This window comes from Brassica napus, chromosome A4 (assembly GCF_020379485.1).
Source record: "Brassica napus cultivar Da-Ae chromosome A4, Da-Ae, whole genome shotgun sequence".
NCBI lineage: Eukaryota > Viridiplantae > Streptophyta > Magnoliopsida > Brassicales > Brassicaceae > Brassica > Brassica napus.
In genome coordinates, this window is record NC_063437.1 from 18989449 (window position 1) to 19017345 (window position 27897).

At 37.3% G+C, this 27897-nt stretch overlaps 7 protein-coding genes across 8 annotated transcripts; 2 read left to right on the top strand and 5 right to left on the bottom strand.

Annotated features, from left to right (window-relative positions):
• The first annotated feature begins 1299 nt into the window (after positions 1–1299).
• LOC106407725 (actin-1) lies at positions 1300–3458 on the top strand. The gene is made up of 4 exons (XM_013848599.3): positions 1300–1628; positions 1992–2067; positions 2136–3143; positions 3232–3458. The coding sequence occupies exons 2-4, from the start codon at positions 2008–2010 to the stop codon at positions 3295–3297; spliced, it is 1134 nt and encodes a 377-aa protein (XP_013704053.2). The 5' UTR covers positions 1300–1628; positions 1992–2007; the 3' UTR covers positions 3298–3458.
• A 2507-nt stretch (positions 3459–5965) lies between these two features.
• On the bottom strand, positions 5966–8091 carry LOC125608331 (uncharacterized protein At2g37660, chloroplastic). Its single transcript, XM_048778577.1, has 7 exons — positions 7718–8091; positions 7356–7627; positions 7244–7280; positions 6678–6775; positions 6516–6577; positions 6320–6443; positions 5966–6231 (listed from the first exon to the last, which is right to left on the bottom strand). Exons 1-7 carry the CDS (start codon positions 7989–7991, stop codon positions 6112–6114), a joined length of 987 nt encoding a protein of 328 aa, XP_048634534.1. The 5' UTR covers positions 7992–8091; the 3' UTR covers positions 5966–6111.
• Positions 8092–8463: 372 nt separating this feature from the next.
• LOC125608332 (WD repeat-containing protein 44-like) lies at positions 8464–12583 on the bottom strand. Its single transcript, XM_048778578.1, has 6 exons — positions 10635–12583; positions 10300–10457; positions 10168–10219; positions 10001–10083; positions 9824–9917; positions 8464–9648 (listed from the first exon to the last, which is right to left on the bottom strand). Exons 1-6 carry the CDS (start codon positions 12253–12255, stop codon positions 8960–8962), a joined length of 2697 nt encoding a protein of 898 aa, XP_048634535.1. The 5' UTR covers positions 12256–12583; the 3' UTR covers positions 8464–8959.
• Positions 12584–13414: 831 nt separating this feature from the next.
• On the bottom strand, positions 13415–14863 carry LOC106409088 (protein FAR-RED ELONGATED HYPOCOTYL 1). The gene is made up of 3 exons (XM_013849771.3): positions 14617–14863; positions 13705–14159; positions 13415–13628 (listed from the first exon to the last, which is right to left on the bottom strand). Exons 1-3 carry the CDS (start codon positions 14664–14666, stop codon positions 13552–13554), a joined length of 582 nt encoding a protein of 193 aa, XP_013705225.1. The 5' UTR covers positions 14667–14863; the 3' UTR covers positions 13415–13551.
• Positions 14864–15198: 335 nt separating this feature from the next.
• On the bottom strand, positions 15199–17453 carry LOC106407217 (glucose-induced degradation protein 4 homolog). Its single transcript, XM_013848038.3, has 8 exons — positions 17310–17453; positions 17161–17219; positions 16238–16381; positions 16064–16137; positions 15927–15981; positions 15792–15854; positions 15595–15722; positions 15199–15486 (listed from the first exon to the last, which is right to left on the bottom strand). The coding sequence occupies exons 1-8, from the start codon at positions 17353–17355 to the stop codon at positions 15408–15410; spliced, it is 648 nt and encodes a 215-aa protein (XP_013703492.1). The 5' UTR covers positions 17356–17453; the 3' UTR covers positions 15199–15407.
• Positions 17454–17777: 324 nt separating this feature from the next.
• Positions 17778–21628, top strand: LOC106410642 (phosphoribosylaminoimidazole carboxylase, chloroplastic). Of its 2 annotated transcripts, none has more exons than XM_013851191.3 (18): positions 17778–17930; positions 18029–18051; positions 18216–18442; positions 18544–18759; positions 18843–18954; positions 19049–19111; positions 19190–19328; positions 19422–19477; positions 19545–19618; positions 19686–19833; positions 19918–20091; positions 20175–20262; positions 20345–20455; positions 20571–20668; positions 20749–20866; positions 20944–21038; positions 21121–21227; positions 21313–21628. In XM_013851191.3, exons 3-18 carry the CDS (start codon positions 18216–18218, stop codon positions 21404–21406), a joined length of 1920 nt encoding a protein of 639 aa, XP_013706645.1. In that variant the 5' UTR covers positions 17778–17930; positions 18029–18051; the 3' UTR covers positions 21407–21628. The 2 variants fall into 2 exon arrangements, with proteins under 2 accessions (XP_013706645.1, XP_013706643.1); XM_013851189.3 differs by having other exon boundaries at positions 17789–17930; positions 17992–18051.
• On the bottom strand, positions 21551–26252 carry LOC106410643 (protein CER1-like 2). Its single transcript, XM_013851192.3, has 9 exons — positions 25961–26252; positions 25433–25877; positions 24701–24920; positions 23305–23683; positions 23120–23227; positions 22814–23014; positions 22301–22399; positions 22023–22196; positions 21551–21903 (listed from the first exon to the last, which is right to left on the bottom strand). The coding sequence occupies exons 1-9, from the start codon at positions 26018–26020 to the stop codon at positions 21730–21732; spliced, it is 1860 nt and encodes a 619-aa protein (XP_013706646.1). The 5' UTR covers positions 26021–26252; the 3' UTR covers positions 21551–21729.
• Between the last annotated feature and the right edge of the window lie 1645 nt (positions 26253–27897).

A 27897-nucleotide genomic window follows, 5' to 3' on the forward strand; every position in this document is an offset into this window, starting at 1 on the left:
AACAATATGAATTCATAATTATCATAATACATAATACAAGAACACTACCCACACCTTATTCACACAATATTGTATGTTTATACCGCAACCTATTAATATACATATAAACATCAAAATCAAAGATAATAAGTTTTAGCATGCACAATCTCTACACATCCTAACATTCTTCAAAACCATAGAGATTATTATACACTTCTCTTGCGAAACTCACATAAAATATACGCAAAGATATTATATAATTACATATTTACATACACCACACGTAAACCATAACCCGCGCGTAGCGCGGGCCGACCCTAGTTAGCTAGGAAATAAATTAATCAAAGTATTGCATTGCCGATGCCTTTCTGCTTCTAGCAAGTTAAGCACCAAACTTGACGTCTGCCTTTACGTTTCCAAACTACATGTGCGCTTTATGCATTCTTAGTTTTTTTCTTCTGAAAAAACATTGTTGCCGTTAAAGAGTCTTAAGACTTTAATTTCGTATCTTAATGTTAGTAATCTTTGTGTAACTGATATACTTTAGTGATTTATGCTAATGTAGTGCTGATGCTGCATCGCTACACTATACACCCAATAGTTCTTGATTGGAATCATATCTTATGTTTTTAGACTTTTTGATTTCTATTATTTATGATATGTATATATCCAGTCTAAATAATACTTCTTTGAGCGGACATAAACAATTTCTTATATATATATAGATATATTTGATATTTACCATACTTTAGTAAGATATCTAGATAAAAATGATATATGAAAACAATAAAGTAAAACTCAAATAATTAGACACAACGATATGGAATTAGTTATTGTAAAAAAAATCAAGAAAGTATAAAATATCTGCTATATGGTATAGATATTATGTACGTTTAAGAATGAAATTTCAAGACCATGAATTGTAAGTTATTTCTTCCATATTTAATGATAAATGTATTAGAGTAGTCGCATGGTAAAAAACTGAGCAGTATTTAAGAGACAAATAATGGAGATAAATAAAAAATCTTTTTTTACGTCAAATAAAAAAGTCGTTATGTAACTTTTGTAGCTGGATGAATTTTTTTTTCCGTAGTCGTCTAATTTATCAAATGAAGGTCCAAATAGAAAACAATTTACAAAACACACTTTTCATCATAGATTCATAATTAAATGAAAACAGAACAATAAAAATCTCTATTTCGCTTTATCATCATCATTTACCCACTTTTCCCCCATTACTAATCACCTAATTTCTCTCTAATTTCCTCTCAAATAAAATAGGTATATTTGTAATTTAAAATAATAAAAAATTAGAAAAGTAAAAAACATTGGTACAATCAACCATACATACTAATTAAACCAACATTATTACCAAAATTAACAAATATATTTGAACAAAACTGAATTCCAGCTGAAACCAATCAACCGTACCGGTCGAACCGAAAGCTGTGGTTAAAACTTATACATTTACCGAATGGTGGTGGAAGTAGAGGGTTAAAAAGTCAGTTAAAAAAAGTAGTGGAAAACGAGGTGAGCCGAATTTGAAGGAGCCTTTGGACCCGTTTTAGCTACGCTTCTCCTTCAATTTGTTTCTCTCTTCTTCTTCCGTTTCATTCTTCGCTCGGGCTTCCTTCAGTTTTCGATCCCAGGTAATTTTCTACACTCTTCATTTGATTTGTTACATTGTAATGCGAGTTTTTGTTGTTATTGCATCTGGTGTCTGTCTTGTTATCATTGCTTCCTCTATTGGTGTCATGTCGATTCCACCTCAATATCCTTTGAGATGTTCTCCGATCTGTGTTTAGTAATCATCTTATTTTTTCTTATTTGTTTAATAGACCAGAATCTTCAACTATTTTTATTTTTATTACATTGACTCCTTTTTTATCCTCTGCTTTGGTTTTGTCTTTCTATTATTTTATTACAAGATTGGTCTAAGATAATATTATTGTCGTTGGGTTTGAATAAAGTAACGTGAGGAAACATAAAAATCAAATCCTTTTGGTTTGCAGAAAAGTTTTTTTAAAAATGGCTGATGGTGAAGACATTCAACCTCTTGTTTGCGACAATGGAACTGGAATGGTTAAGGTATTATCACTCATAAGTTATGTTTGTTTCTTGGTCCTATGATCAATGTGTCTTTTGGTTTGAATTAGGCTGGTTTTGCTGGAGATGATGCACCACGAGCTGTCTTCCCCAGCATCGTGGGTCGTCCACGTCACACGGGTGTAATGGTTGGCATGGGACAAAAAGACGCTTACGTAGGCGACGAGGCTCAATCAAAACGTGGTATCTTAACCCTCAAGTACCCTATCGAACACGGCATCGTCAACAACTGGGACGACATGGAGAAGATTTGGCACCACACTTTCTACAACGAGCTCCGCGTTGCACCTGAGGAGCATCCCATTCTCCTCACCGAAGCTCCTCTCAACCCTAAAGCTAACCGTGAGAAGATGACTCAGATCATGTTCGAGACTTTCAACGCCCCCGCCATGTACGTGGCTATTCAAGCCGTGCTTTCGCTCTACGCTAGTGGCCGTACGACCGGTATCGTGCTTGACTCGGGAGATGGCGTGAGTCACACGGTTCCTATCTACGAGGGTTATGCACTTCCACACGCCATCCTACGTCTTGACCTCGCGGGCCGTGACTTAACCGACGCGTTCATGATGATCTTAACCGAGCGTGGCTACTCGTTCACCACGACAGCAGAGCGTGAGATTGTTAGAGACATTAAGGAGAAGCTATGCTACATTGCTCTTGACTACGAGCAGGAGCTCGAGACGGCTAATACAAGCTCGTCTGTTGAGAAGAACTACGAGATGCCTGATGGACAAGTGATCACCATCGGTGCTGAACGGTTCCGTTGTCCCGAGGTTCTTTACCAGCCGTCTATGATTGGTATGGAGAATCCAGGTATCCATGAGACGACGTATAACTCTATAATGAAGTGTGATGTGGATATTAGAAAGGACTTGTATGGTAACATTGTGCTCAGTGGTGGAACCACAATGTTCCCTGGGATTGCTGATAGAATGAGTAAGGAGATCACTGCTTTGGCTCCAAGCAGCATGAAGATCAAAGTTGTTGCTCCTCCGGAGAGGAAATACTCTGTCTGGATTGGAGGGTCTATCTTGGCCTCTCTCAGTACCTTCCAGCAGGTACACACAGTCCCATCAGTTCCTTCCTCTGAACCAACTAAACCGAGTTCACAACTTAACCATTCAAATTTTGTTTTAACTTGTGCAGATGTGGATAGCAAAGGCGGAGTACGACGAGTCAGGCCCGTCCATTGTTCACAGGAAGTGCTTCTAAGTTCAGGGGGTTTCGATCATTCTTTCTTACTGATGCTGCTCTTTGTTTTTGTTCTGTTATGTTTTGTGATTGGCTAGACATGTTCAAGAATTTATGGTAATCTGTTAATGAATAATGACATCTTTCTTTAATTATTTTATATTGCAACGTGTTTCAAATTCTTTCTTATCTTTTTTTTTTTGAACAACTTTTTTCTTATCTTTTTCTTTTGAACAACTTCTTTCTTATATTTTCTACGTTTTGTAAACTTTTATCAATTAAAGTTGTAAGCTATGGAAAGTTTTGCAGCTGTGAGCCAGTGCCTATGATTCAACGCCAAGCTTGAGACATCAAATGATTAAAGAAGAGAAACAAACAAATACAATAAAATCTGAGTTGAGAAATCCCTAAAAGTCTAGTTAGCATTGTAGACACCAGACTATCAAAGAAACAAAAAAAGCCTACATGACACAAGAAAGAGGAGAATAGATTTTAGTAGGCGACGGTTAAATTTGATGTATGAGTTATATAATACACGTGCCTTGTGTTGGATCCGTGTTGTTTTGAATCTGTGATCAATATATGATTTCAGATTTGAATGATGACTACTCAAGTGAAGGCTGAAGCGTTCATTGAGCAGCTGTTATACATGATTGATGCAAATGTTGGACTGATGAAGGACGCTGAACAGAATGAAGCTTCCCTTCAATTCAGGAACTTGTTTAGTCGCTGCAGTCTCCAGGAAATGCAGCAATCGACGCGGTCTAAGTTCGACAAAAATCAAAGTAAAAAAGCCTTATGAAAAAGTTGAGAAAAATAGCAATGATGAGATAGAACTTCTGTTTTAGAGAAAGTGTAAAGTCAAAGGAGAAATCAACTGATCAGTAAGTCTCAGACAATCATACTTCACTTCCCAGCAAGAAAGGACATAAAAATGAGTCTAATACAACAACTAATTAGATAGAAACCCAGTCTACAAATGTCAATGTTAGTAAGTACTAATGTCTAAACGAAAAGAAAATGACTTTATGATATAAATGTCTAACCTACTGCTAGCTCATGTGGATGGAGGTGAAGAAATTAAGAGTGTAAACTCCAAGGTGTTTCTCATCTTTCAGATCATGCTTAAACAGAGCAACATGATAAAACGACTTGAAGCTTCAATGGAAGATATTAAGTAAGCCTGCTTAAAGTCTGAGAGATATGTCCTTTGATGGCGTACAAGAAAATTGAAAAATCTGTAGACATAAGGCTCGGCAAAAACTATGAAAAAGATGAAGAACTCTTTTGCAAATTCTCAAGCCTGCTTATCTTCATAATCTTTAATATTAATTTTAGAATTTTACCCACATTTTAAGAATGCAGAATTATTTTTGATAACATTTTAGTTTATTTGAAAAATATAAACATTTTTTCTTTTTAATGAAAATAAAAACATGTGTTATTATTTTTACTTATATTTTTGCTGAATATTTTCTTATATTTTTTGCTTATATTTTTTTGCTTATTTTTTGCTATTTTTTCTTAATGAGATAGACTTTGTTATTTATATTAGGAAGCTCCTCTTCACAAGGTGGTAAGAAGATTTTGAAGAAGTCAAACTCAAAATTGAAGATGAAACAAAAAAATACTGAGACAGAAAACATATATCAATTAACAATTATAATATGATACAAATTATGTATATCATAATCGTTTGTGAAAATATTGCACATTATCAAATTTGTCTTCAAAGAGAAAATATATGATTCTCTAAATGTAACTATGTCTTGTTCTTTTGTTTCATACTATGAAAACTAAATCATGGGCCGACAAAAAAAAAAAAAACTAAATCATGGAAATAGTACAGAAGAAAGTTATTACATAGTCTTATGTTTTTTTCTCAATAACGAAACTCATTTTCTGTATGTTCTTCAAACTTACGAAGTGGACAAAAACATGTTAAATGATATGTATTATGACCTTTATTTCAGGAACTGAAAAACTAAAAAAAGGAGATGAAAATAACGAGAACTATGTTTGTGTTTATCTTTTCACCTACACATTGTGAGAGACCTACAATTCAAACAAAATTTCATCATCATACTGTTAGCCGGCATATATATTTCAAGAAAAGATGTTTCTCATATGATATTATATTGTATCTTGTTGTTGACAAAATTCTAGAGCTCTTCTCTTTTTTTTTTCATTATGGTTTATGACCAAAATGTTTGACTCTTGCTTTACCAACATCAAATTTTACCCAATATGTACAGCGGGTTCTTCTAATGAGATCAACATTTCAACTCAACTAAAATCAACTTCTATACTTTTGTGATGCGTGAAACTATTTCAAAACAACACTTTTCCCTTTTCTTGGTTAATTTGAGATTCCAACTGATTGATTGGTTATGTAGTCAACAAGGATAGAAGTTGACTGCATAACCGTAGAGGCTCCCAATATATTTTTACATGATAGTCCATTCACACATTGGTGGGACATTTGAGTACAAAGAAATTGGTAAGAAGTGGGATTCTATTGAGCTTCAAGTTCTTGATATCGACAAGGATGAGTATACTGTTGTTATTTGTCTGTACAGGGCTGAGAACTTGCATGATGAGTCAGTCAAAGTAGAAAGCTGAAGAGACGGTGTCCTAAACTTGATAGCGAAGATCAATCCCGATCTTTTCGACTTTGGGATTTTGTGAATGGTGCATACAAAATATACTTAGGGGAAGACCCCTTGAAAAATATAGAAAGAGCTAATTCAGACATGTTTATCTCACATAATGAACTTATTATCCCTCTCAGTCTCTAATCCTATGACTCTGCTACAAAGACAAAGTAACAGAAGATCAAAACCGAGCGGTAACTTGAGCGAAAAGTGCCTTGAAATCCTTTGTTGGGGTGCCTGTTCCCTCTGGCTTTGAGGCCAGATCAAGTGCTTTAAACTTTGCCTCCTCTAGCTGCAACGCCTGCTCGAATAAGACACACCATGGATTAGAGGAGACACAAACTGATTTTTTAAAAAAATATGGTGCAACAATTCTAATGTACACACACCTGAACGCAGACTTCAGCAACATCAGCCCTTGCTATTGTTCTCATTTCTGTCTCAAGAATCTCGTCATCTTTTCCCACAATTAGTTCTCGGATGCCACCTTCTTTGTCCTGCAGACCGCCAGCTCTGATTCCACAGAGAATATTTGTATGAATAGATTCCACCATTGCAAATTAAGAATCATATGAAAAGTCTAACCTGATGATGGTGTATGGAATACCCGAATCAGCCAAGTACTGCTCAGCTTTCCTCTTCCAAACCTACAAATTTTACAGAACGATGCTTAAAGATTGTGAACGTTTTGCTGTGAAACTCATTTTCTCTGTTCAAGAAAAAAGAAAACAAAGAAAGAGGAATCACCAGAATGTTGGCATTGCCAATGCTATTCAAGGGGTTGTTTATGTTTGTTCCTCCCATTGACCCGACCAAAACAATCTGCTTAACTCCAGCTGCCTTAGCTGTTCAAAAAAGACAAGATCATCAAGGGCAGTGCCGTTCCAAACTTTTACGTGGCCTAAAGCCTATCAGAAAATGTGGTCTTCTAATGTAACTTTTATCTAAAATTATTAAAAACAATGGTAGTAGTAATATTCGAACCCCATATATAGAAGTCGTACTTCACTTGTTTAACCATTTCATCTACAAACAACTTCATAAGTTGTGGCCTATAATTTACTTTATATTATGTGGCCTAAAACTAATGCTTCATGTGTCTTAGTAGAGGGACGGGGGTCTCTCTATAAAGACACATGCAAAAGTGTTAAGTATTCGAAACTTCCAACTCAAAACCAGTTAGCAACCCGTGGAACGGTCCAAGTCTTTTATATATTAATTATGTCCCATTGAAACTTTAGAAGGGTATAAGGTTAGTGGCCTATTAATCACTACATAATCCAAATAAAAAGCTTAAAGAAATGATTACAAACCAGCATCTATCTGATTCTTCTGACCAATCCAATCAACCTACAAATGAAAGACAAAGAATCAAAAACCAAACAAGAATGTACAAACCCACAAGAACACAGTAGTTGTTGTCACCTGTTCAGGATAGGCTCCTTCTTCAAAATAAAACTCAGGTCTCTCTCCTTTGCTAGGATCGAAACCAGGTTTCATCTTCGGTACAGCGCTCGTAAGAATGACCAAAGCATCAATCCCTTGAACAGCAGGAGCAATGGCCTCAGGGTCACGAATATCTCCGACGAACACTTCATCCTCTCCACCGATCTTCTCCTTGCTCTCTTTCGTCCTCACCAAACCTCTCGCCACGAACTGATCCGACCTCTCCTTCAACTTCTTGTACACGATTTGCCCTGACATGCATAGGAACAAATCTTCTTAGCGTTCTTGAACATGATCAGCTATAACGTGATGGACAAGAAAGAGAGAGAGAGAGAGATAACCTGTTCTTCCACCCGCACCGGTGACGAGGACGGTGAGAGGCTCAGCTGCTGCGGCAGCGGAGACGGTTAAGGATACTCTTCTGAGATTCCCGGTAAACTTCCTACGACCGTAGATCGACGTCGTGTCTGAAACAAGCGAGCGGAACTGGAGAGAGGGCGAAGAAGGTGGAGTTGAGGAGCGAGGAACTGAGACGAAGGAAGAGGAGACAGCTCCTGGTTTGTAAGTGTTGGAAGGAACAAGTGCATGGAAGAGTGTAGTCGTTGTCATCGCCATTGACTGGAGTTTGGTAAGCTCAGACGATGACGAAAGAGTCGGAGGAGACACACCTTATCGTTTCTCAGATTCTCGCCACGTCACCTTATCGTTCGAATGGTTTGACGGGCCTGATTTTCACTTGGGCCTGGAGCAATCTCTCAAAACACGATTTTTTACATTAATGTATTGTAATAAAATTATTGTATCCAATTTTACAACTAAAATTTAAATATATATTTTTAAAAATTATATGTAGTGATTTATTTACTGTATACTGAACAATCTTATTCATTAAAAAATCTGCATTTGACCAAAAAATCATCACAAAATCCACATTTAACAGTTATATTTCATCATGTTGAATTTTTAAATAAGTTTTTTCTTATTAGTTCATATAAACATCAATAAATATTTAATCAAATCACTATACTAAATTTTTTTCACTAAAAACATACTAATTGGTTTGATATAATTATTTGTAGTACCATAATCTGCTTTAGATTTTTGACCCATGAACCATGAAATTTTCCTTATTTATTAATTAACTTGATACATTTTTGAACCATGAAATACATTTTAGAGAAAATGCATCATATTGTTAGCGAAACTGCAATGTGCCAATGACCATGATCTAAGGCATTAACTGGATTACAACCTTTCTCTCTCTACCTACAGACTGTGAACTCAAATATTTTGTTTGGGTCATTTAAATTCGATCTAAGTACTAATTTATTGTAGACTTGCAAGAAACTCTTTCTATGTGGTATGTTTATCCTTAAGAGGAGTTGACGTAGAATTGAGAAGTCTTACATATAATATCGAGACTCGAGAGAGATACGAGGCAACTCAATATTTTAAAGGTCGAGAGAGACCTCAACACCAAAAGGACGGTTGTTTCTGTAATTAGGTTTCTTTACGTACTCTACAAGCAACAACAACAATAACAACAAAAATACAGAAAATAAACACAAGTCGTTTCTCTTACATCAAAACAAAGTGGTTTGACGACCGACTCTTCTCGGTAACCCAAAATTCTGATAAGACCGTATCTCACCATTAACTGTAGCTGTCACAATCACCATCCCCCAAGCCGTCGGCCGTATAGTTTGCGGACCGTGTCCACCGCTATCGAACCACGACCACGAAGACAACCTGGACGACGTGTTTATAGACGGAGACTCCCCGAACCTCGACGACTGCTGCTCCGAACCGTTCATGCTCGAGCCAAAAGACTCGCTGCTCCCTACCTCACCTCCAACCTCTTCCTCCGGTTGTTGCTGCGGAGTGATTCTCTTAGGTATGGGAGGTAATCCCGGTTTCTTGTGCCGGATTGGTGCAGCCGTGGTGGCCGAGGTTTCTTCTCTTGTCGGTGAGCTTACGGCGGATGAAGGCTGGCTCGAAGTGGATATGCGCTTTGAGTGGCGTTTTGAGTGCATTTGGACCGGTGGTGGCTCGCCTCTGACGTGACCGTGCCATGGGACAGCTGCTGAGACGTTTTTGCATTCGAAATGTTCGTGTGATTGTGTCGTGTTTGAAGATCTTCTGCCTGTTTCGGAGGATGTTCGGTGACTGTCTCGTTTCCACATATAAACCTGAGAGTCTTCGCTCGCACAGATTATATACTTTCCATCTTGGCTATACGAAGCTGAGATTTGGCTGCTTGTATTTCTAAAGCCTGTAAACAAAACGGTCAACTTTTTTTATATTCTTTTGGAGAGAACAGGTAGAACATATGTCCAAAGTATTATTAAGTTACCACTTTCATTTTCATTTTAAAATCGATTGGTGATAAGTGGAGTGGTCTATTCATTTTATATTATTTAATATTAACTTGTGTATGAGAATTTTACCTTTGAATTTGTGAATAACTTCTGAACCGTCTAGGATTCTAATCCGCGAGTCAGCTGATGTGACAAGAACTTCTGATGGATTCACCGGAGAAAACTACAATATATGAAAAGTTTACTTGCATTACACGGTGTTTGTTTAGGCAGGTGTTTTAATGGTTCTTTTTTACAGAGACTTACCTGAAAACTGGTGATCTTATTTTTTGATTGTTTTTTCTTATGAGCCTGAAGATCAATCTGATTAGTTTGATTCAGCTTACAGTCTGTTCTACACAAGAAACACAACACTTAAATAGAGTATTCAACTGGGAAGTGATGTTTGTATTCAGACAGAGCTCAGGGAGAACCTTCTGTATCGTAAGCACGGCAGATTCCTTTATTTGACCCGATGAATGCACCCTTCAAAATCAAGATTCCATCATTGAAAGAACCGTGATGGATTGCATATAGTAGACTAGTGCAAGAAAAAGAGCTGATACCTGACCGTCTGGAGTGTAGCAAGCAGCAGTGACCATTTCATGAAGATCACTCCAATCAACAACCTGCCGATTCTGTATACTCCATATCCTTATCTTAGCATCAAGCGACCCGCTTATGAAATAGTTTTCATCCACTGGGTTAAACTGAATGCATGTCACTGTTGAATCAAATGGACTATGGTCAAAGGAGGAAATTAGAATGTGAAAACGAGGAGTTGGTCTAGTGGCTAAAATTCTTATATTATCTAGTAAGTGTCTAAGGAGTCATATGTTTTGGAAAGTCTAATATCTAATGAATTTAAAGAAAAAAGACAAATAAACAGAATGTGTCTCACCATAGTCATTGTGAGCAAACAATTTGAGACATGTCCTGGTTTCAAGATCCCATAACCTGACTGTTTTGTCCATAGAAGACGACAAAAGAAGCTGAGATTTAGACCATGAGAGATCCAAAATATCAGCTAAATGACCTTTCAAAGAGCAAACAGGCTTCTCCGAAAACGAAAACACCGTTTCAGGAACATGAACATAATCCGGAATCTGATTGCTGTTCTTCCTCCCGGACGAGCCTTTCCCTTTCTTCTTCTTCTCAACTACAGCCATCTCATTCCCAGCAGAGTCGCAAAGCGATGGATGTATCGGCGTGAGACTCCCTTCATTCATAGACATCAACTCACATTCTTGCACCTCCCACACATGAATGACTTGATCATGTCCCCCACTCGCTAGATAATGAGCATCCGGACTAAACTTAATAGTCCAAATCGAACCCTCGTGAGCTTGAATCTCTTGACACATATGCAACGCGCTTAGCTCCTTGTAAGACTTCCCTGTCGGTCTCACTTTCACCCACTCATTAGCTTTCCCATGTTTCTGATCTTTCCCCTTTCTAGGACTATCACTATCGGTAACATCTTTATCTACACCTCTTAAACTCATGGAGTGAGCCACACCTTTTATGTTCTTCAGCAACGCGGCTCCTCTCCTCTTACTCAGCCTCACGCTCTTCGATAAATACGAGTTAAACTTCCGAAGATCCACAAAGGGCTCGTAGTTGATCCTGTTCACGTTCTCTCTACGCATAAGCTCCTTCACCACGGGGGAGTACCCAACGCATTTCTCAAACTCCTCCAACGTTAGCTGCTTCCCCGTTTGTAAATCACTCAGCCTATTCCACATCCCGTCTTCGTTGTACTCGTTGACTATAAACTCCTTACCCGTGTCGAGGTTCTTGATCAAGAAAAACGCACCGAGTCTTGATTTCGACGACGACGTCACCGAAGTCAAAGCAGGCGATGATTGTCTGATCGGTGTCTGGTGCTGCTGCTGGAAGATTCTCGTCCGAGAACTAACTCCCATCGTGGAGTACGTTCTCGTCAGACGATGCTTAGAGACTTTCCCGAGAACCTCCTCTTTTCTCCGCTTCTCGATAAAGAACCTCTCGATGTCCGACTCGGATCTCGACCGTGCGAACAGAGCATTGTCATGATCCTCTGTTTCAACCTCACCGTTCTTGTTGTTGTTATGATTATTATTATTATTATTATCGAGAATGGCGGCGTTGGAGACGACGCGGCGGATGGACACGGCGTTGACCATGTCCTTGTTGCTGGCGAGTCCCATCCCGTGGAGGAGACGACGGCGGCGCTCCGAGATAGATCCCGGAGCCGCCATCCAGATATCGTAATCGGGAGACATCATGGTGGTTGATGTACGGAACTTTCGTGAGGCGGAGGTCATGGAGGAGACGGCGGAGGAGAAGGAGTGGCGGCAGTCGTCGAAATCCTCTTCTTCCTCCTCGTCGGAGGAGGAGTTTGCCATGTCGAATGTGAGGGCGGAGGAGAGACGGTCGTGCGTTTCGAAGAACCTGTCGTCGTCGTCTTCGAAATCTCCTAATCCTGCCCAGTCCATCGTCATTGTTCTCTTCCGATGCATCTTGTTTCCACCGTTCTCCATCTTCTCCTCCAATGATTCGTAATGTTGAGGAAACTAATTTAAATTGCATGCGAAATTGAACAGAGTTATTTTAAAGAAAAAAGAAAAAAAAACAGAACAGAGTTTCAAAAGATTTGGCCTTTGTCGGAGATGATGATGATGGTTGATTATGGAAGGATGGGCAAATCGGGTATTATGGGGAAAGTGTCAAGACGTGTTTCTCTTTGTAAGACATCTCCTCACGTTCATTTTGCAATCTTGAATTTTTTCATGATTTTTTTTCAGACATGATTCAACCAATGATCGTGGAAGCATGTTTTGTGCTCATCTTTGGAAAGTATTTACGTTTTGGTTCGGGTTTAATATGTTCCACTTTACGTGTTAAACAAAAAGAATAAAGAAAAATAGTATATTCTATAACTAATGTTAGCTTTTTATTTTTTATCAAAATTTTCTAAAATTTTATTACTACAAATGTTTTTATTGAATCCTTAAATATAAAACAACTTTTCTTACTATAATGCACTTTTGCTTGCATATTGGGGCTTGGGATTTAGGCTGCCCTGGACAAGAAGATAGATCTGCAACTGCACTGAATCCTAGTCTTGACCATCATGGCAACACGTTTGATTAGTGGAACTGCTTGATCTTCACATGAATCACATATGTATAGTGTGTGGAAGAACATCGTTTAATTAGTTTTGGGGTTAATAAAATATGTATATGCTTAATAGAAACGATTACAGTATTACGAGGACTTTTGACCATAATGAGACGTGTTTGAGATTTGTATTCTTTTTTCAGAAATATGTTGACCGTGTTAAGAAGAGATTTTAAACTATTCTTCATAATCAACATAATCAAAATGTGGTTTCATTAGTATAATCAGTTAAAGAAAAACCATATGGTTGAGAGAGAACGTTTGAAGGAGCTTGGATCTGAGCAGCTATATGTGCTATATGACGCACACAGTCCAATTGGTCTATCAAAAGAATAATGTGCATCACCGGGGGACCAGAAGCATTGATGCGATGATTGTTTATTTCCCAGTATGACTGATGAAGGTGCAATGAATGTTTGAGCAAGCAAGATTTTTGAGATAGTAGTGGGAGTATAATGTTTTGTTTTGATTGGAGACATGAATTTACCACTACTATTTTCTGTTTACTGTTCATAAACATTTTAAACAAACTTCTCTAATCACACTTTGAGATTAAGGTTTTATTGTTCACAAGAATAAAAACGTTACGAGAGTACACAATCAATGCCGCTCTCTATATACATCTCCATATATGTTTTGAGTCTAACAACATTTCGTCACAGCATTAGCGTTGAGAAGTATTGCTCGAACTCTTGATCAATCGTGGGCTTATTTATGGCATGTTGAGGAGAATCTGCACACACGAAACCAAGTTAGTGAATTTCCGGTTCAGGGAATCGGTATGGACAAATCCAAGAATCGGTTTGTACCTTGGTCAACAGTCCATCTCCCAGAAGACAGAACATACTTAGCATCAATACTACACCCATTAGCTTCGTCTTGTTCTTCTTCGTCATCAATGTAGAAAATGTTTTCAATGTCTTTGTCTGAAAAATCCTCTAGGTTTTGGCTGCCATAGATGAAATCAAGATGGCTTTCAAATGAGATCATCTTGTTTTCACCGCACGATCCAGATGATTCCTCTTTCATCTCAATCTCGTTTTCACATTCCAGAGAAGTTGAGTTCAGACATGACACTGAACACTCTGAATCAAGCTCTGATCTGGCATTGGTATTGTCGGAACAAGCAGCATTGTCAAAACAAGCATGCTTGGACAAAGGTAATAATGATAACTCTGATTGATCCGTCTGAAACTTCCTCTTCTTGCTCACTTCAACTGCTTCCATTTTCAACAGATTTTTACTACTGATCATGTGATGGAAACTGCAAGAAACCAAATAACAGCAAATAAATGAGAACATCTTAGATTTTCACTATAAACATAAACGTATAGTGGATCTTAATCCTCAAATAGTGAATCAAGTTTATTGATCTTGAACTTGATTATAAAGGTTCATAAGAAATCAATAATTATAAATCACATTTATTATAATAAGCTAATATAAAGACAGTACTCTCAATCATCCTCTAGAGGTGTAATTTGGTCAACCATTGACATGAACACATATAAGTTACAAATCAATCATCTTCTCCATCTATGAATCTTCAAGAACTGGGAAGAGGGATCAGAAGAGGACGAAATTTAATTTCTGAACTAAACACTAACCATTGTGAGACTATAATACACGGAGATCTAGTATTTGAGAATCCTAAATACACAAGACTTATTACAAAACCCGAGTAGCAAAATAGTAAGAGGAAGAGGTTCAGAAACTAAAACCTGCTAAGCTCAGACAATGGCTTCTTGTTGTCAACTTCCTCTTCAGGCATAGATCGCTGAGAGAGAGTTCAAAGATAATTTTAAATGATGAATAATGCTCTTTCCTCTTTCGGAGGGTCGTTAATATCTGGAACCGGAAACTTTAAAATACTAAATCGATCATAAATAGTCCCCTTGTCGACTCAGGAGCGTGTATTATACGAAGTTAGATAAACCGTCGATCTTGTTAATACGATGTTCGATTTCGCGCGTGTTCTACACTGAGAGAAGAATCCATGCGCTGGAGAGGCGACCCATCTCCTTACACTGGACCCTTTTTTACTCCATAACGATTTTATGGGCTTTGGATGAGGTCTAAATATTTAAACTTCTTTTGTACATTTGTATAAATATTTATCATTTTACCAGCTCCCAAAAATACCAAGATAATTGTTTATATTATTTTCATGAAAACATATTTTAAAATCTAATTATTATTTTTTTATTTCTAAAAATACAACTTGCTTCCTTTTTTTTGCTTTCTTTGTCCAACGATTACAACTTGTTTTCTTCTGTAACATTCTAAGAATATAGAAAACCTTATTTTGTAGAAGTATTATTTTTGGATAATTTCATTATTTTTGGAAAATGTGGTAATGTCTTGAAATGTTTAGTCTCGTACCATGATGACAAAATAGTATTTTAGTTTTCTATCTATCACAGTGTTACTTGATCAATGGATCACGTGCCTGCCATGTGTCCACGAGGGCTATCATATGGCGCTGTCTGCTGCTTTTTTTCTTTTGCTTTCATCATTGCAACTCGTAAGAAGAGAAGCTGAAACCAGACTTTCCTTCGTTAACTGTTTTCAGCTCCAGCTTCTGAAACGGACTGGTCAAAAAGACCAAACATAGCAGCAAGATTAATCAACATTTGTATACCAAGCCAACAACAACAGAGAATTATGGTTTGTGTCATGAGGAAGATATTTGGACTAACCTGCTGTTAGGATCATAGTAGAAACCGCTGATGGATCCGTCACTGCAGGAGAAGCATACGTAGTAAAATCCAGCTATCGTTAGTCCACAATCTGTGCCAACGTTTACAAAGTATTGCTCTTTCCATCTCTGCATCACCATATATAAACCTCAGAGAAATGGATGACCAGAATCAATATGAAACTGAAAGTGTTTTACCATAAATATGTAAGGGTAATTGCTAAGATCCAATTGCCTCCCACCGTCAGATTCAACTTGTCCCTGCAGGATTAGTTCAGAGCGTGACTCATGAGATGTTAATGACACTACAATCAAGTGAGTAGAGCATTATACCTGAAGAGGTGCAAAAGATGGGAACTTTGACCAATGTCTCATATCATCTTCCCTCCTGTGACAAATGATTGTAAGAATGTGTGCACAATGAGAAATCATGAGCTTCATCTCTTTAAGAAAAAGGGTATGGAACATACGTGGCTTCCCATTTTCCGGTGTAAAAAGTATAATTCTTTCCATCAACAATTTCCCCTTCCCAGAACGTTATGACCTGACACGCATAACAAACAGTCAAGCATTGTTTCCCTAATTCAATTCCAAAGGGAAGCAACATGAGAACAAGAAACGAGTAAGAGGTGTAAGGGGATTACAGGAGTGTCTGCCATGGGAACGTTTAGAGCTTCCATAGTGCCACAAAGATAGCCATGCTCAAGGTCAACTCCTTGTATCTGGACGTTGACTCGCCAAGCTTCCTCCTTCTGTTGATTAGAGACATTTTGCGTACCAGAAAACGCCTGCAGCATAAATACATGTAAGTATGCCACAACTCAAAAGCCCTCATCTTAACACTCACTATGAATAAACAATCTGTTCTAGGTAGTCATTGTTCTACAACTTATGCTTAAGATAACTGCGCTTGGATTAAGCATACATGCCAACAACATAAATAAAGATACCAAGCCAGTTAATGCAGACAAAGCTAAACAAGTCATGTTCCCAAGATGTTTGGTGCCTATGAACAATGCTTGTGTCTAAACAATAAGACATGAGATCTTTTATGCTTTTGTCTTTCCCAGGCAAACATCAAATTAGTACCATTCTTCTTGTCTTGCAATTACACTAACCATCTTAGCTAACTTTAATGAAAACGAGTTGCAATTCCTATTAGTACCACATTTGATCAGACAATATTTGTGTCTGACCAAAAAGACACCACATCTTTTATGCTTTTTGGATGTCCTTAGTAGCCAAACATCACTGAAAATCAGCACTCTCGTTCTTGTCTTGCAATAAAGCTGCTCCCACAAAATAAACATCTTAGCTAACTTTAATTGCAATTAGTACCACATTACAAACTGATTCTCAACCCGGGAGCCATTTCACTTCTACTAATAAGAAACACCACATGACTTTTCAAGAACATAGTTTCTTTACTTGTATATATACTTACCCTCAGACTCTCTGCTTAATGATTGTGCATACATACACACAGATGCACAAGATTGCTACCAACCCATAACAATCCTACAAAGAAAGTTATAATTTTTTAAACATAAGTTGAATCGTTTTTTACCTGGCCGGCGGCGAGAAGTGAGCTAGGCGGAAGTGGTGATCGATTCCCAGGATCATTTCCTAAAATGGCAACAATCCAATTAACTGAGAGACAGAATCTCAATTGAAAAACCCTAAATTCAAAACTGGGAAGAAGAAGAAGGGAGAAACCTGAAACCTGGGGAGCCGCGTTGCTCTCCACAACTCTCACCGGCATTTTCTTCCCCCTGTCGTCGTCGTCGTCGTCGTCTGATCGCCTCCGTCGCGTCCCGATGTAATTGAGATGATCAACACAATGAAATGGGCTCGAGCCCAATAAACACAAATCATATCCGGTTTAACCGGTTAATTTCGATTAATTAGGGGTGATGCCCCCTAAACCGAATTGTTAAGTGATTCCGTAAATGGGCTAGAGCCCAATAGACAGAGCGCGAGTCCAATAAACACGCATCATATCCGGTTAAACCGGTTAATCTTGCGAACCAATTAGTTAGGGGGTAATGCTCTCTAAACCGAATTGTAAAGTGATCCCTTAAATGGGCTTGAGCCCAATAGACAGAGCGCGAGTCCAATAAAAACACATCACATCCGGTTAGACCGGTAAAGTTTGCGAACCGATTAATTAAGGGTGGTACTCTCTAAACCGAATGGTAAACCCACTCTTTCCAAAAACCCTTCTTCTCTCTCTCTCTCCTCGCCTTCGCCTACTCTGCTCCGTCTCTAGTTTCTCTGAACTTTGTTGCTATCCTCTGCTTTAGAACCTGAGTTTCAATCCTCGCATCCTCTGATTGGGTGGGTTTTGTTTGAAATTTGATTTCTTTTACTCCTAGTGTTAAAAATCGAATCTTTACAGCTGACTTCTCGAATTGTCGTCTCTCCTTGTCAAGCAGCTTCTTCCACAGCTCTAAACCAGGTTAGTCTTCTTCTCAATTTTCCGTTTTAAGTGTCGTTGGTTAGCTATTGACATTGACATTGACATTCTGCTTGAGCTCCTCCTCTGTTTTTGGTCTACAGTATTCAATATGCTGTGAATTGTAATTGTTTGTATTGGATGCTAATATTGCGGTTGTATTCTAGATGTTGCTTTTGAAACAGAGCTCAGCTGCTGTTCTTGTCTCTGGGAATCCAACTCCTGTCCTCCTCCACACTTCTCCCTTCACTTCCAGAGTTGGGTGTATTCCAGTGAGCAAACCGTACTCCTCCCAGAGTTTCACCATGGCAAATCTTCACAAGCGTCTTACTTCTTCACCTGAGAAGCTCAATCCTGTGTTGTCCTGTAGCTCTCACGAGGCTTCTCCTATAAGGTACCTACTTTGAATTTGAGTATTGGGAGTTCTTATTTTGAGTATAATGGTGTCACATCATAACTATTTTTCTAATGTTCATTTTCTTCTCTCTTTGAAAGTGAGAATAAAGAGCATGTCCATGGAGTCTCTGAGATAATTGTGGGAGTATTAGGAGGTGGACAACTGGGTCGTATGCTATGCCAAGCTGCTTCGCAAATGGCTATCAAGGTTATGATTCTAGATCCGTCAAAGAACTGTTCAGCAAGTTCATTGTCCTACGGCCACATGGTTGATAGCTTTGACGACAGTGCTACAGTTGAAGCATTTGCTAAAAGGTCATTTTTCTTGAATTCTTTAGGTTCTCCATCCCATTATTAGTCACAACATTGAAGTTGTTTTTGTTTGTTGTCTTAGTTAGATGTGGAGTCTTGACCGTTGAAATTGAACATGTTGATGTTGAAACATTAGAGAAGCTTGAGAAACAAGGTGTAGATTGCCAACCAAAAGCCTCTACCATCAGGATAATACAGGTTTTTTTTCAAATTCTTTCATCAACTGAAGAGTGATGAATGATTGAAGCTTGTTGAACAATGTGATTTACATGAGGCAGTTTGATGTTGGCAGGATAAGTACATGCAAAAAGTTCATTTCTCTCAGCATGGCATCCCACTTCCAGAGTTTATGGAGGTTAGCCCCCCCTTTGTTCATCCTTTATATCATGAAGAGTTTATCAAACAATTTAACCCCTAAGCCTTGACATGACAGATAAGCGATATGGAAGGAGCGGAAAGAGCAGGTGAACTTTTCGGATACCCTCTTATGATCAAGAGCAAGCGGTTAGCTTATGATGGACGCGGAAATGCAGTTGCTAATAGCCAAGATGAGCTTTCTTCTGCTGTAACGGGTACATCCTTACTACAGATTCTAGTAGAAACTCAACTAGTTTAGTTTAGTCTGGTACAATGTCATAATTGATTTTTTTTTTTTTTTTATCCAGCTCTTGGAGGTTTTGGTCGTGGTTTGTACGTCGAGAAATGGGCACCCTTTGTCAAGGTAAAATGACGATTACAAATTTATTTTGTATCTGAAGTTTATAATCATTTACATATAAAACTTTTAGGAGTTGGCTGTTATTGTGGCTAGAGGCAAAGATGGTTCCATGGTTTGTTATCCAGTTGTTGAAACTGTTCACAGGTAACTCCACACTCGACTAAATGTGGTTCTTTACTTCTTTACTAATACACTTTGAAATGCACACTAGGGATAACATATGCCATATAGTTAAAGCACCAGCAGAGGTTCCGTACAAGATCAACAAACTTGCCACTGATGTTGCCCAAAAAGCTGTTGGTTCTTTAGAAGGCGCTGGTGTTTTCGCAGTCGAGCTGTTCTTGACAGAGGATGGTCAGGTATTCTCTCATACATTTTTAGCCTCTCTTCTACCTCTGTTCTTATAATTTGTTTAACTTATCAGAGTTTTTAGTCCTTTTCAGATCTTGCTAAACGAAGTTGCACCTAGACCGCACAACAGTGGCCATCAAACGATAGAGGCATGTTATACTTCACAGTTTGAACAACACTTGCGGGCTGTGGTTGGTCTCCCACTCGGTGATCCGTCGATGAGAACTCCTGCCTCCATTATGTACAATATTCTGGGCGAAGATGATGTAATGGATGTTTCTTCTTTACTTCATTGTTTGAAATGTCTTGTTCTTATCAGTTTAATTTGTTTTCAATATTTATGTTTCAGGGAGAAGCTGGTTTCAGATTGGCTCATAGGCTTATTGCGAGAGCTCTGAGTGTTCCAGGTGCATCTGTGCATTGGTATGACAAGCCAGGTTAGATTCATGTTCTCTTATGGTTCTCTCGTGATGTGTTGTCAGTTTTTTTTAGTTCTATATGATAAATTATTGTTGTCAGAAATGAGAAAACAACGGAAGATGGGACACATCACTCTCGTTGGGCAGTCTATGGGTGTTCTGGAAAGAAGGTTGCAATGTATATTAAGTGGACAAAGCGATCAAGTACATGGTCAGTTTACGTTTAGCATAGTTTGGTATCTTAATCCATTGGCTTTTTCTTGATCACTTATAACGTCATGATTACCTGATTGAAGTTTTGTTGCATGTTGTTTTACACATTGCAGAGACACCTCGTGTGGGTATCATTATGGGTTCAGACTCGGATCTACCTGTCATGAAGGATGCTGCACAAATTCTAGACATGTTTGGTGTTACATATGAGGTAAAAAGGGAATTGAACATGGCATTAATCATTGCTTTAGCCATATATGAGAAATGAGTCATCATTGGTTTGGTTAACAGGTGAAGATAGTTTCAGCTCATCGCACACCAGAGATGATGTTTTCATATGCAACCTCAGCTCATAGTCGAGGCGTCCAAGTGATAATTGCAGGTGCTGGTGGTGCCGCTCACTTACCGGGTACGTCTTAAAAACATGAACTCAATCTTGTCCCTACAAAAATACTAAATTGTCTGAAAGAAGTGTTCCTTTTCTAGGTATGGTTGCTTCACTCACTCCTTTGCCTGTGATTGGTGTCCCTGTACGTGCTACCCGTTTGGATGGAGTTGATTCACTTCTCTCCATCGTTCAGGTACGCACACATTGCTTCACGTTTCACTTAAGCTATTACTTGCTTGCAGTTTTCAAATCTTTTATCTTTTTGGTTACCAAAGATGCCTAGGGGTGTTCCTGTGGCGACAGTTGCAATAAACAACTCCACCAACGCAGCCTTGCTCGCTATCCGGATGCTGGGGATCTCTGATACTGATCTCGTCTCAAGGTTCTTTTTATTTTTTATCCTTTGTTACATAAAGTCAGATTGAACAAGAATAAATAAGACTTGTGAGTTTCCTTCGATTGTTCAGGATGCGTCAGTACCAGGAAGACATGAGAGAAGAGAACATGGTTAAAGGAGAGAAACTTGAGCGACAAGGCTGGGAATCTTATTTGAACCAGTAAATAATATTACTGGTCAGAAGATCTTGTTGAGGGATCAGAGAGTTAGCATCGGTTCTTGAGTTGTTGTCATTGGTATTTGGTGGTTCCCTATTGAACCGGTTCTTGTTGTTGTCATTGGTATTTGGTGGTTCTTGAGCCGTCATAGGCCACATTCAACTGTAGATTCGATATTTTTATTACTAACACAAGTGACTTTAGCAATAAAAAACATCCATAACATCATTGGTTTTTAAAATAAAAGAGGTTTGAGTTCTAAAAGCTTGACGTATCAGTCAAGTAAAATGACAAATGCAATAAGTTGACAGAAGAAACTCTTTTTGATCTCAAAGAAATGGCAACACCAGAGGTTGGAAACCATGTCGAAGAGCAGCTTCCCAAGCTCTGTGAGGGTTAACCATTGGAACGTCAAGACCACATTCGTGTTCCTCCCATCCTTCAAGTGCATGCACTATGCCACTAACTCTCCACGCGCTCATCACTCTCCTCCCCAGCCAATTCTACATTTATACAAATATGTGTTATATATCATAATTAGTTACCTGGCTACCGAGCCGGTTCTCGGAGCTGAATATTTAGTTGTAATATAGTTTTACTAGAGTTAAAAGAATGTATATACCTCACAAGAATCGATGTTTTGGGCAGAGTCCGGGATGATCATAGCCGGAGTGGTATGGTAAAAGCAGTCTTTTCGAAGTTCAGTAGGAGGAAACTGAGAGAAAGGAAGAAAGTGAGTTCCTTCTTCTGCCATCTTCTGCTCTTCATTGCTTAGACTATCTCCTACCAACCATATCTACATCATATAAATTTTACACATATAGTTTATATGAAATAGTTCTTATTAGCGTTTAAAATGCTTGTTGTTATGTATTAATGCCATTTGAAATTCACACAAACCATTGGGGAGTGATTGGTTGTGAGGATCAGATTTTCCATACAATGCCCGCCAAGGAATTCGGCTAGCATGCAATGCTCTTCCTCACGTAAAACCATCACCTAATTATGGAAATATTTTTAAGGAATGATTAAAGTCAAATGTAAAAAATTTATGAATATATTGTGTGACACGAAAGCAAACTGCTAAATTGAGTTGGACTTACAGTAGGCCATGTGACATTGCTTACATGTAAAAAAATAAGCTATAAAAGGACTTGATTATAAAGATAATGGCATAACGTTTAGATAACACTTCTTTGACTTTATAGATACATGTTGCATGTTCAAGTTACAATATCATATTGTGCGTTCGGTCATATTCTTACACGCAATGTAACATTACGTAACCATTTATAACTATTGAAGACTAAAAAAAATCATATAAATTTATATATGTAAATAGTTACCTTGGCATATTTATAACTATTGAAGACTAGAAAAAAATCATATAAATTTATATATGTAAATAGTTACCTTGATGCCATTTTGGCAAAGAGACCTGACAATGGCACGAGCAACTTTTGTGATTTGGCCTCGAAATAGAACTTCTTTAATGCCAACAGGAATACTATGAATCACAACCTGAGCTGCAAGACTGCTTCCGTCTACAATCCTTATCTTTAGCTTAGGATGCTTTCGTACATACACTTCTCCATATCCATTTAATTCTTCTCCCTAATCATATTACAGTATTAATTAGTGTTTGCGAATTATGTCTAGAGTTTTTCTATCGTTAGAAATGCAAAACATAAAAATAACCAATTGATGCATATTGCATGCCTGGTTCAGTAGCCCCAAACTCATTACTCTCACACCATTCTTCTCCGCTTCAAGGATAGCCGTCTCAATCATTTTGTTGATAGATTCTTTCTGCTTCTGCGACTTGTACTGTTGTTAACAAACAAAACTAATTACAAACGTGAAATTATTTAATATTTTGTAGAAAGAAGAGTAGAGGCAATTACATGAGACGAGAACTTGGGAAGGAGGTGGGAGTGAAGAGTGAGATCACGGAAGCGGTTTCTCTCGAAGGCAAAGCTTCTAAAAGAGAGGAAAGTTAGTATGAATGAGAGCATCAGAGTGAACGGTCTCATGAGTAATAGGTAACACCGAGAAGATAAGGGGTGCGAGGAGAGGGAAGCAAAGCCAAGTCGGAGATGGTAAATCGAGTCGAGTGATGTTAGATGTGTGAGATAAATTGCGTCAGGTTTCTCTTCATCTTGCTCCAACGATGTTTCATACAATGAGTCACTGCACTTGTCGTTGGTCCCATAGATGTAGTCGTACATTGGCATGAATAGAGAATAGTTCGTCCTGAATTGTGTGTGGTGGAGCGAGTGAAATCTGCAATCATAATATATGCTTCGTTTCAATATTATTATTATTTTTTTTTTTTTGTAAAAAGGCTTTCAAATTTAAAAACAAAGGAACATACATTGTATGGTTTTTCAACCATAAAGTTTAAGAAAATATGATGAGGCATGCCTCATAATCAACCAAGCAATAGCTCACAAAAGAGAGAACTTATGATACATAAGCTTAGTGAAACAAGAAAAAGATGGAAGTACTAAGAAGATGGACAGTAGTATCCGCGGCCTCGACGACCTTGTTTACCTCTTCCTCTAACCGTTTTCCATTCCATATCTTGAAATTTTTGAAGTGGTTTTATTAACCTTCCACCTCGTGACATGGTGAGGTTTGCCGTAGCATCACTCATAAACCCATCTCCATCATCTTGCTCATTATAGTCAATTTGATTGGAAAAGGGACTGCCATGTTCAGGAGAATGTGAAGAGGCCAATGAATTGTCCTTTGGAACCGATTTGGTTTCGAAGACAATAACAGGTGATGGAATTGCTTCCATAATAATAGTTTCAGTTGGAGCAGACTGTGTGTCTGCTAATCGTTTCAATATTATTTCAATATGTATTCCTAATAGTGGATAACATATGTTTTGTGTTTAGTAACCAAAATTTCCAATGTCTTAATCCCAATTTATTTGTAAATTGTAAAAGTGAAAAACAATATGTTAAAAGGTGAAATAATACTGTAACACAAATGTAAATGTGTCTGAGGTAATGGTGAAATACTATTCTAGTGGGGTTTTAAGAGCACGTCCATCGACAGCTTCTAACTTGGGGTTTTAAAACAAAAAAAATATTAAAATAATAAAAAAAAGCAAAAGAGAGTGAAACTTTTAATACCGTTTCTGACCGTCCAAGTGTTATTTGTCAACTTCTGAATCGTTAACTTTTTAAAAAAGAAATAAATTTTAATTCCAAAATTATGCATGACTAAATTATTATTACTTTTGATCAAAGAACCTGTTTTAAAGATACTTGCCGATGGAGTTGGACTTACGAAGGAGTGTAGCAGAGGAACTTAAGAGGAGGGAAGATAGAGAAGAAAAATCTCGGAATGAGCTCGAAGTTGCAGTGGCCCAAGTTGTTCATGAAATCTATGTAAGTTATGTAGAGTGCAATGGAGATGATGGAGACCGTGCCGCATAGAAAAGTCGTTACTAGAGGCATCACCAAGATTAGTGAATAGGCAATGTGCTCCGCAAAAGGATGTACCACCGCTGCAATCAAAACCATGCATTGTACTATTATACATGTCACTGTCTTTTTTTTTAATAAAAAAAATACATGTCACTGTCTCAAATCTTTTTTTATTAATATAAGAGATGTCAGAATGTACCACCGCTGCAATCTTTTTTAATAAAATAAGGAGCGTCATTTTGTCCATACTAAAGATATACACCATATTAAACAGTTTTAAAAACATACATGAAATTCAAGCATTTTGTTGAAAATCAACAAAACCTCTAAGCGATTTTGCTATCACAATATTTTGTAAATAAGCTTCCAGCTTTGGCAATAGTGCATATACCTTCCAAATGCGTTGTTTCGAATTTTCTGTTGAAAATAATTATGAGACAAGAGTTTACTTGCTCCCGTAGGAGTTTAATAGAAATTTAAACATGTGTTTTAAAAAATTGTGAAGACTGATAGTAGTAATAGGTAATGCTTTCTACAGGTTCTTTATGTTTTGTGAGGACTGAGGAAGTATATATAAGTTATGTGTACGTACACGTGATCGGCTCGGTGACGATGGAGGAGTGGTGATGTGAATGGTAGCGAGAGTAGAGGAAGTGGTGGTGAAGGGCTCGGTGAAACCAATAGTAGATAAACTCAGCCGGACCCGCGTGGAGGAGAGCGACTAGAACCAGACCATCGAGTCGCCAAAAGGGAAGGGTATCGGTTCCTATCAGGTACACTTTGGCTAAGTAAGCAACGAGAGTGTTGAAGATGATCTGATCGTCCCAGGTTCGTTCTCGGTCGACTTGGTCAAACTCTATGGACTTGTTCACGATCCGTTTGGTTCCTTTGGCTGTTCGGTAACGGGAAAAACTTATCCAAACCTGGCTATGAACAATCCGCCACACCATTAGCGCCATTACCAAAAGTTTCTCGTGATCTCGCATAGCCGCGTATGAGTAGATGCTGTCAATAACCAGCGGCACCAACACCAAATACTGCAATGTTTATCAATATTTTTATACAAAATACATTTTGTATTTAAAGATGTTATGAAGCAAATTGGAGCAATGAAATATACCTTAAAACTTCCAAGTGGTGTCCATGGCCAGTCTGTGAGAAGACCAGGTCTCGATGCCATTCTTTTTCAGTACAAGGATCAATGATGATGACTGTATGAAAATATATTTGAGTATGAAGAACAAGAGAGAGATAATTTGAGAGATACTAAGTGACTGAATAATTATGTATTTCTGTGTCTACAAATATATAAAGAAGTCCACTTGTAAGTGATTACAAGAAACATGTGTTAAATAAGAATGGATGTAATTGTTGGGTTTTGTTTTTCTTGTCACATACAGCCTCTCATCAACACTTCACTTTCTTCACATCGATCTCTTTTTTCTTTGATATGTCATGTCTACTAATCCTGTCGGCCTCAGTAGAAAATCACCTAATACTATAGAGTGAGCTGAATATCACACTGCTTAATCCAAGTTTGGAATATTTTCCGACTAATGCCAAGAGATGTACCGATTGTCTGTTACGCCATTCCATGTTAACCATTTGAACCAAAGTCCAAATCCAAATTGACCAAAAGTGATTGTTTAATTCCCATTTGAAAACCGAACTCAAGACCAACGTGTATACACATTGAATCTCAAAAGATTACAACCAGACTATCACGGCTTGGTTACACTTCGATAACTTTGATTCTTTCGGACATCATTTTCACCCAAATCGACCGCTATGCAGCTTTTGACCACTACTGATTGCTTCAACATTCCTTTTCAATATGGTTGGTGAAGATCCATAAACCTATCTTAAGATGAAAATCCTTATATACTTTTTGAGATGTCGCTCTGGTGAAGACATCTATTACTTGATGATTAACACTCTTCACATGAGAGGGAAGAGGGAAAGTTGATTACTTGTTGAACATTCACTCCAATGTACAATAAAAACTCTATAAATTAATAATATTAGGACTATGATATTTAATTAGTTTATAGAGTTATTAATTTACAAAAAAAATTCTTTTTAGATATTTTAAATACATATTTTTCTAAAATAAAAAAAATATTTAAATTTTATGTATATACATTAATTATTTTTTTGAAAGTCGACATTTATGATGTTTTATTATATAAAATATTTTTAATAGAGTCTAAATATGGTTTTAGATATAATTTTCTATATCTCATCAAAAAATATTAAGTTTTAAGAAAATATAAAAATAATTTATTGTGAATATAAAGCAAATAATTTAATGGTTTTCTTGTATATATAAATTAAATATATATACATATAAATTATTAATTTATAATTTTAATGAGACCATATATATCCATAGGATTTTTGAAATTTTTTTATCTAATTTTTTTATCGATTTGTTTCATATTTTGAACCGACCCAACTTAGGACCAGAAAAATTTATTAATTTATAATGTTTATTAATTTATCGAGTATTAATTTATATACATATAAATTATTTGATAATTTTAATGAGACCATATATTTACATATGAGTTTTTTAAATTGTTGCATTTAATTTGTTTTATCGATTTGTGTTATATTTTGAACCGACCCAACTTGAGATCATAACAATTTATTAATTTGTAGTATTTTTTAATTTATCGAGTATTAATTATAGAGTTTTTACAGTAATACCAAAATAATTTTATGTGCTTGTTTTACTTTTAGAAGTGACAAGATTTTTTCCAATGATTGTACAATAGTCGGTTGTATACTTTTATCAATCTTAGTGTCTAGTCATCATCACAATATCTCATAACTCTGTGTTGATATTTCAACACTTCCATATATATTTCCCTGGTATGTCTTTCAAGTACTTTAAAATTCTTTCAACTATGCTCCAATGATGTATAGTAGGTATGCTGACTTGATTAATCCCAAAGCAAATGTATGCTGTTTTTTGATACTGTTACAAATCCACTAGTGGTTAAATCCCATGCACATCCTTATAGATATTTTTAAATTGTTGTTCAAAAAAGATAT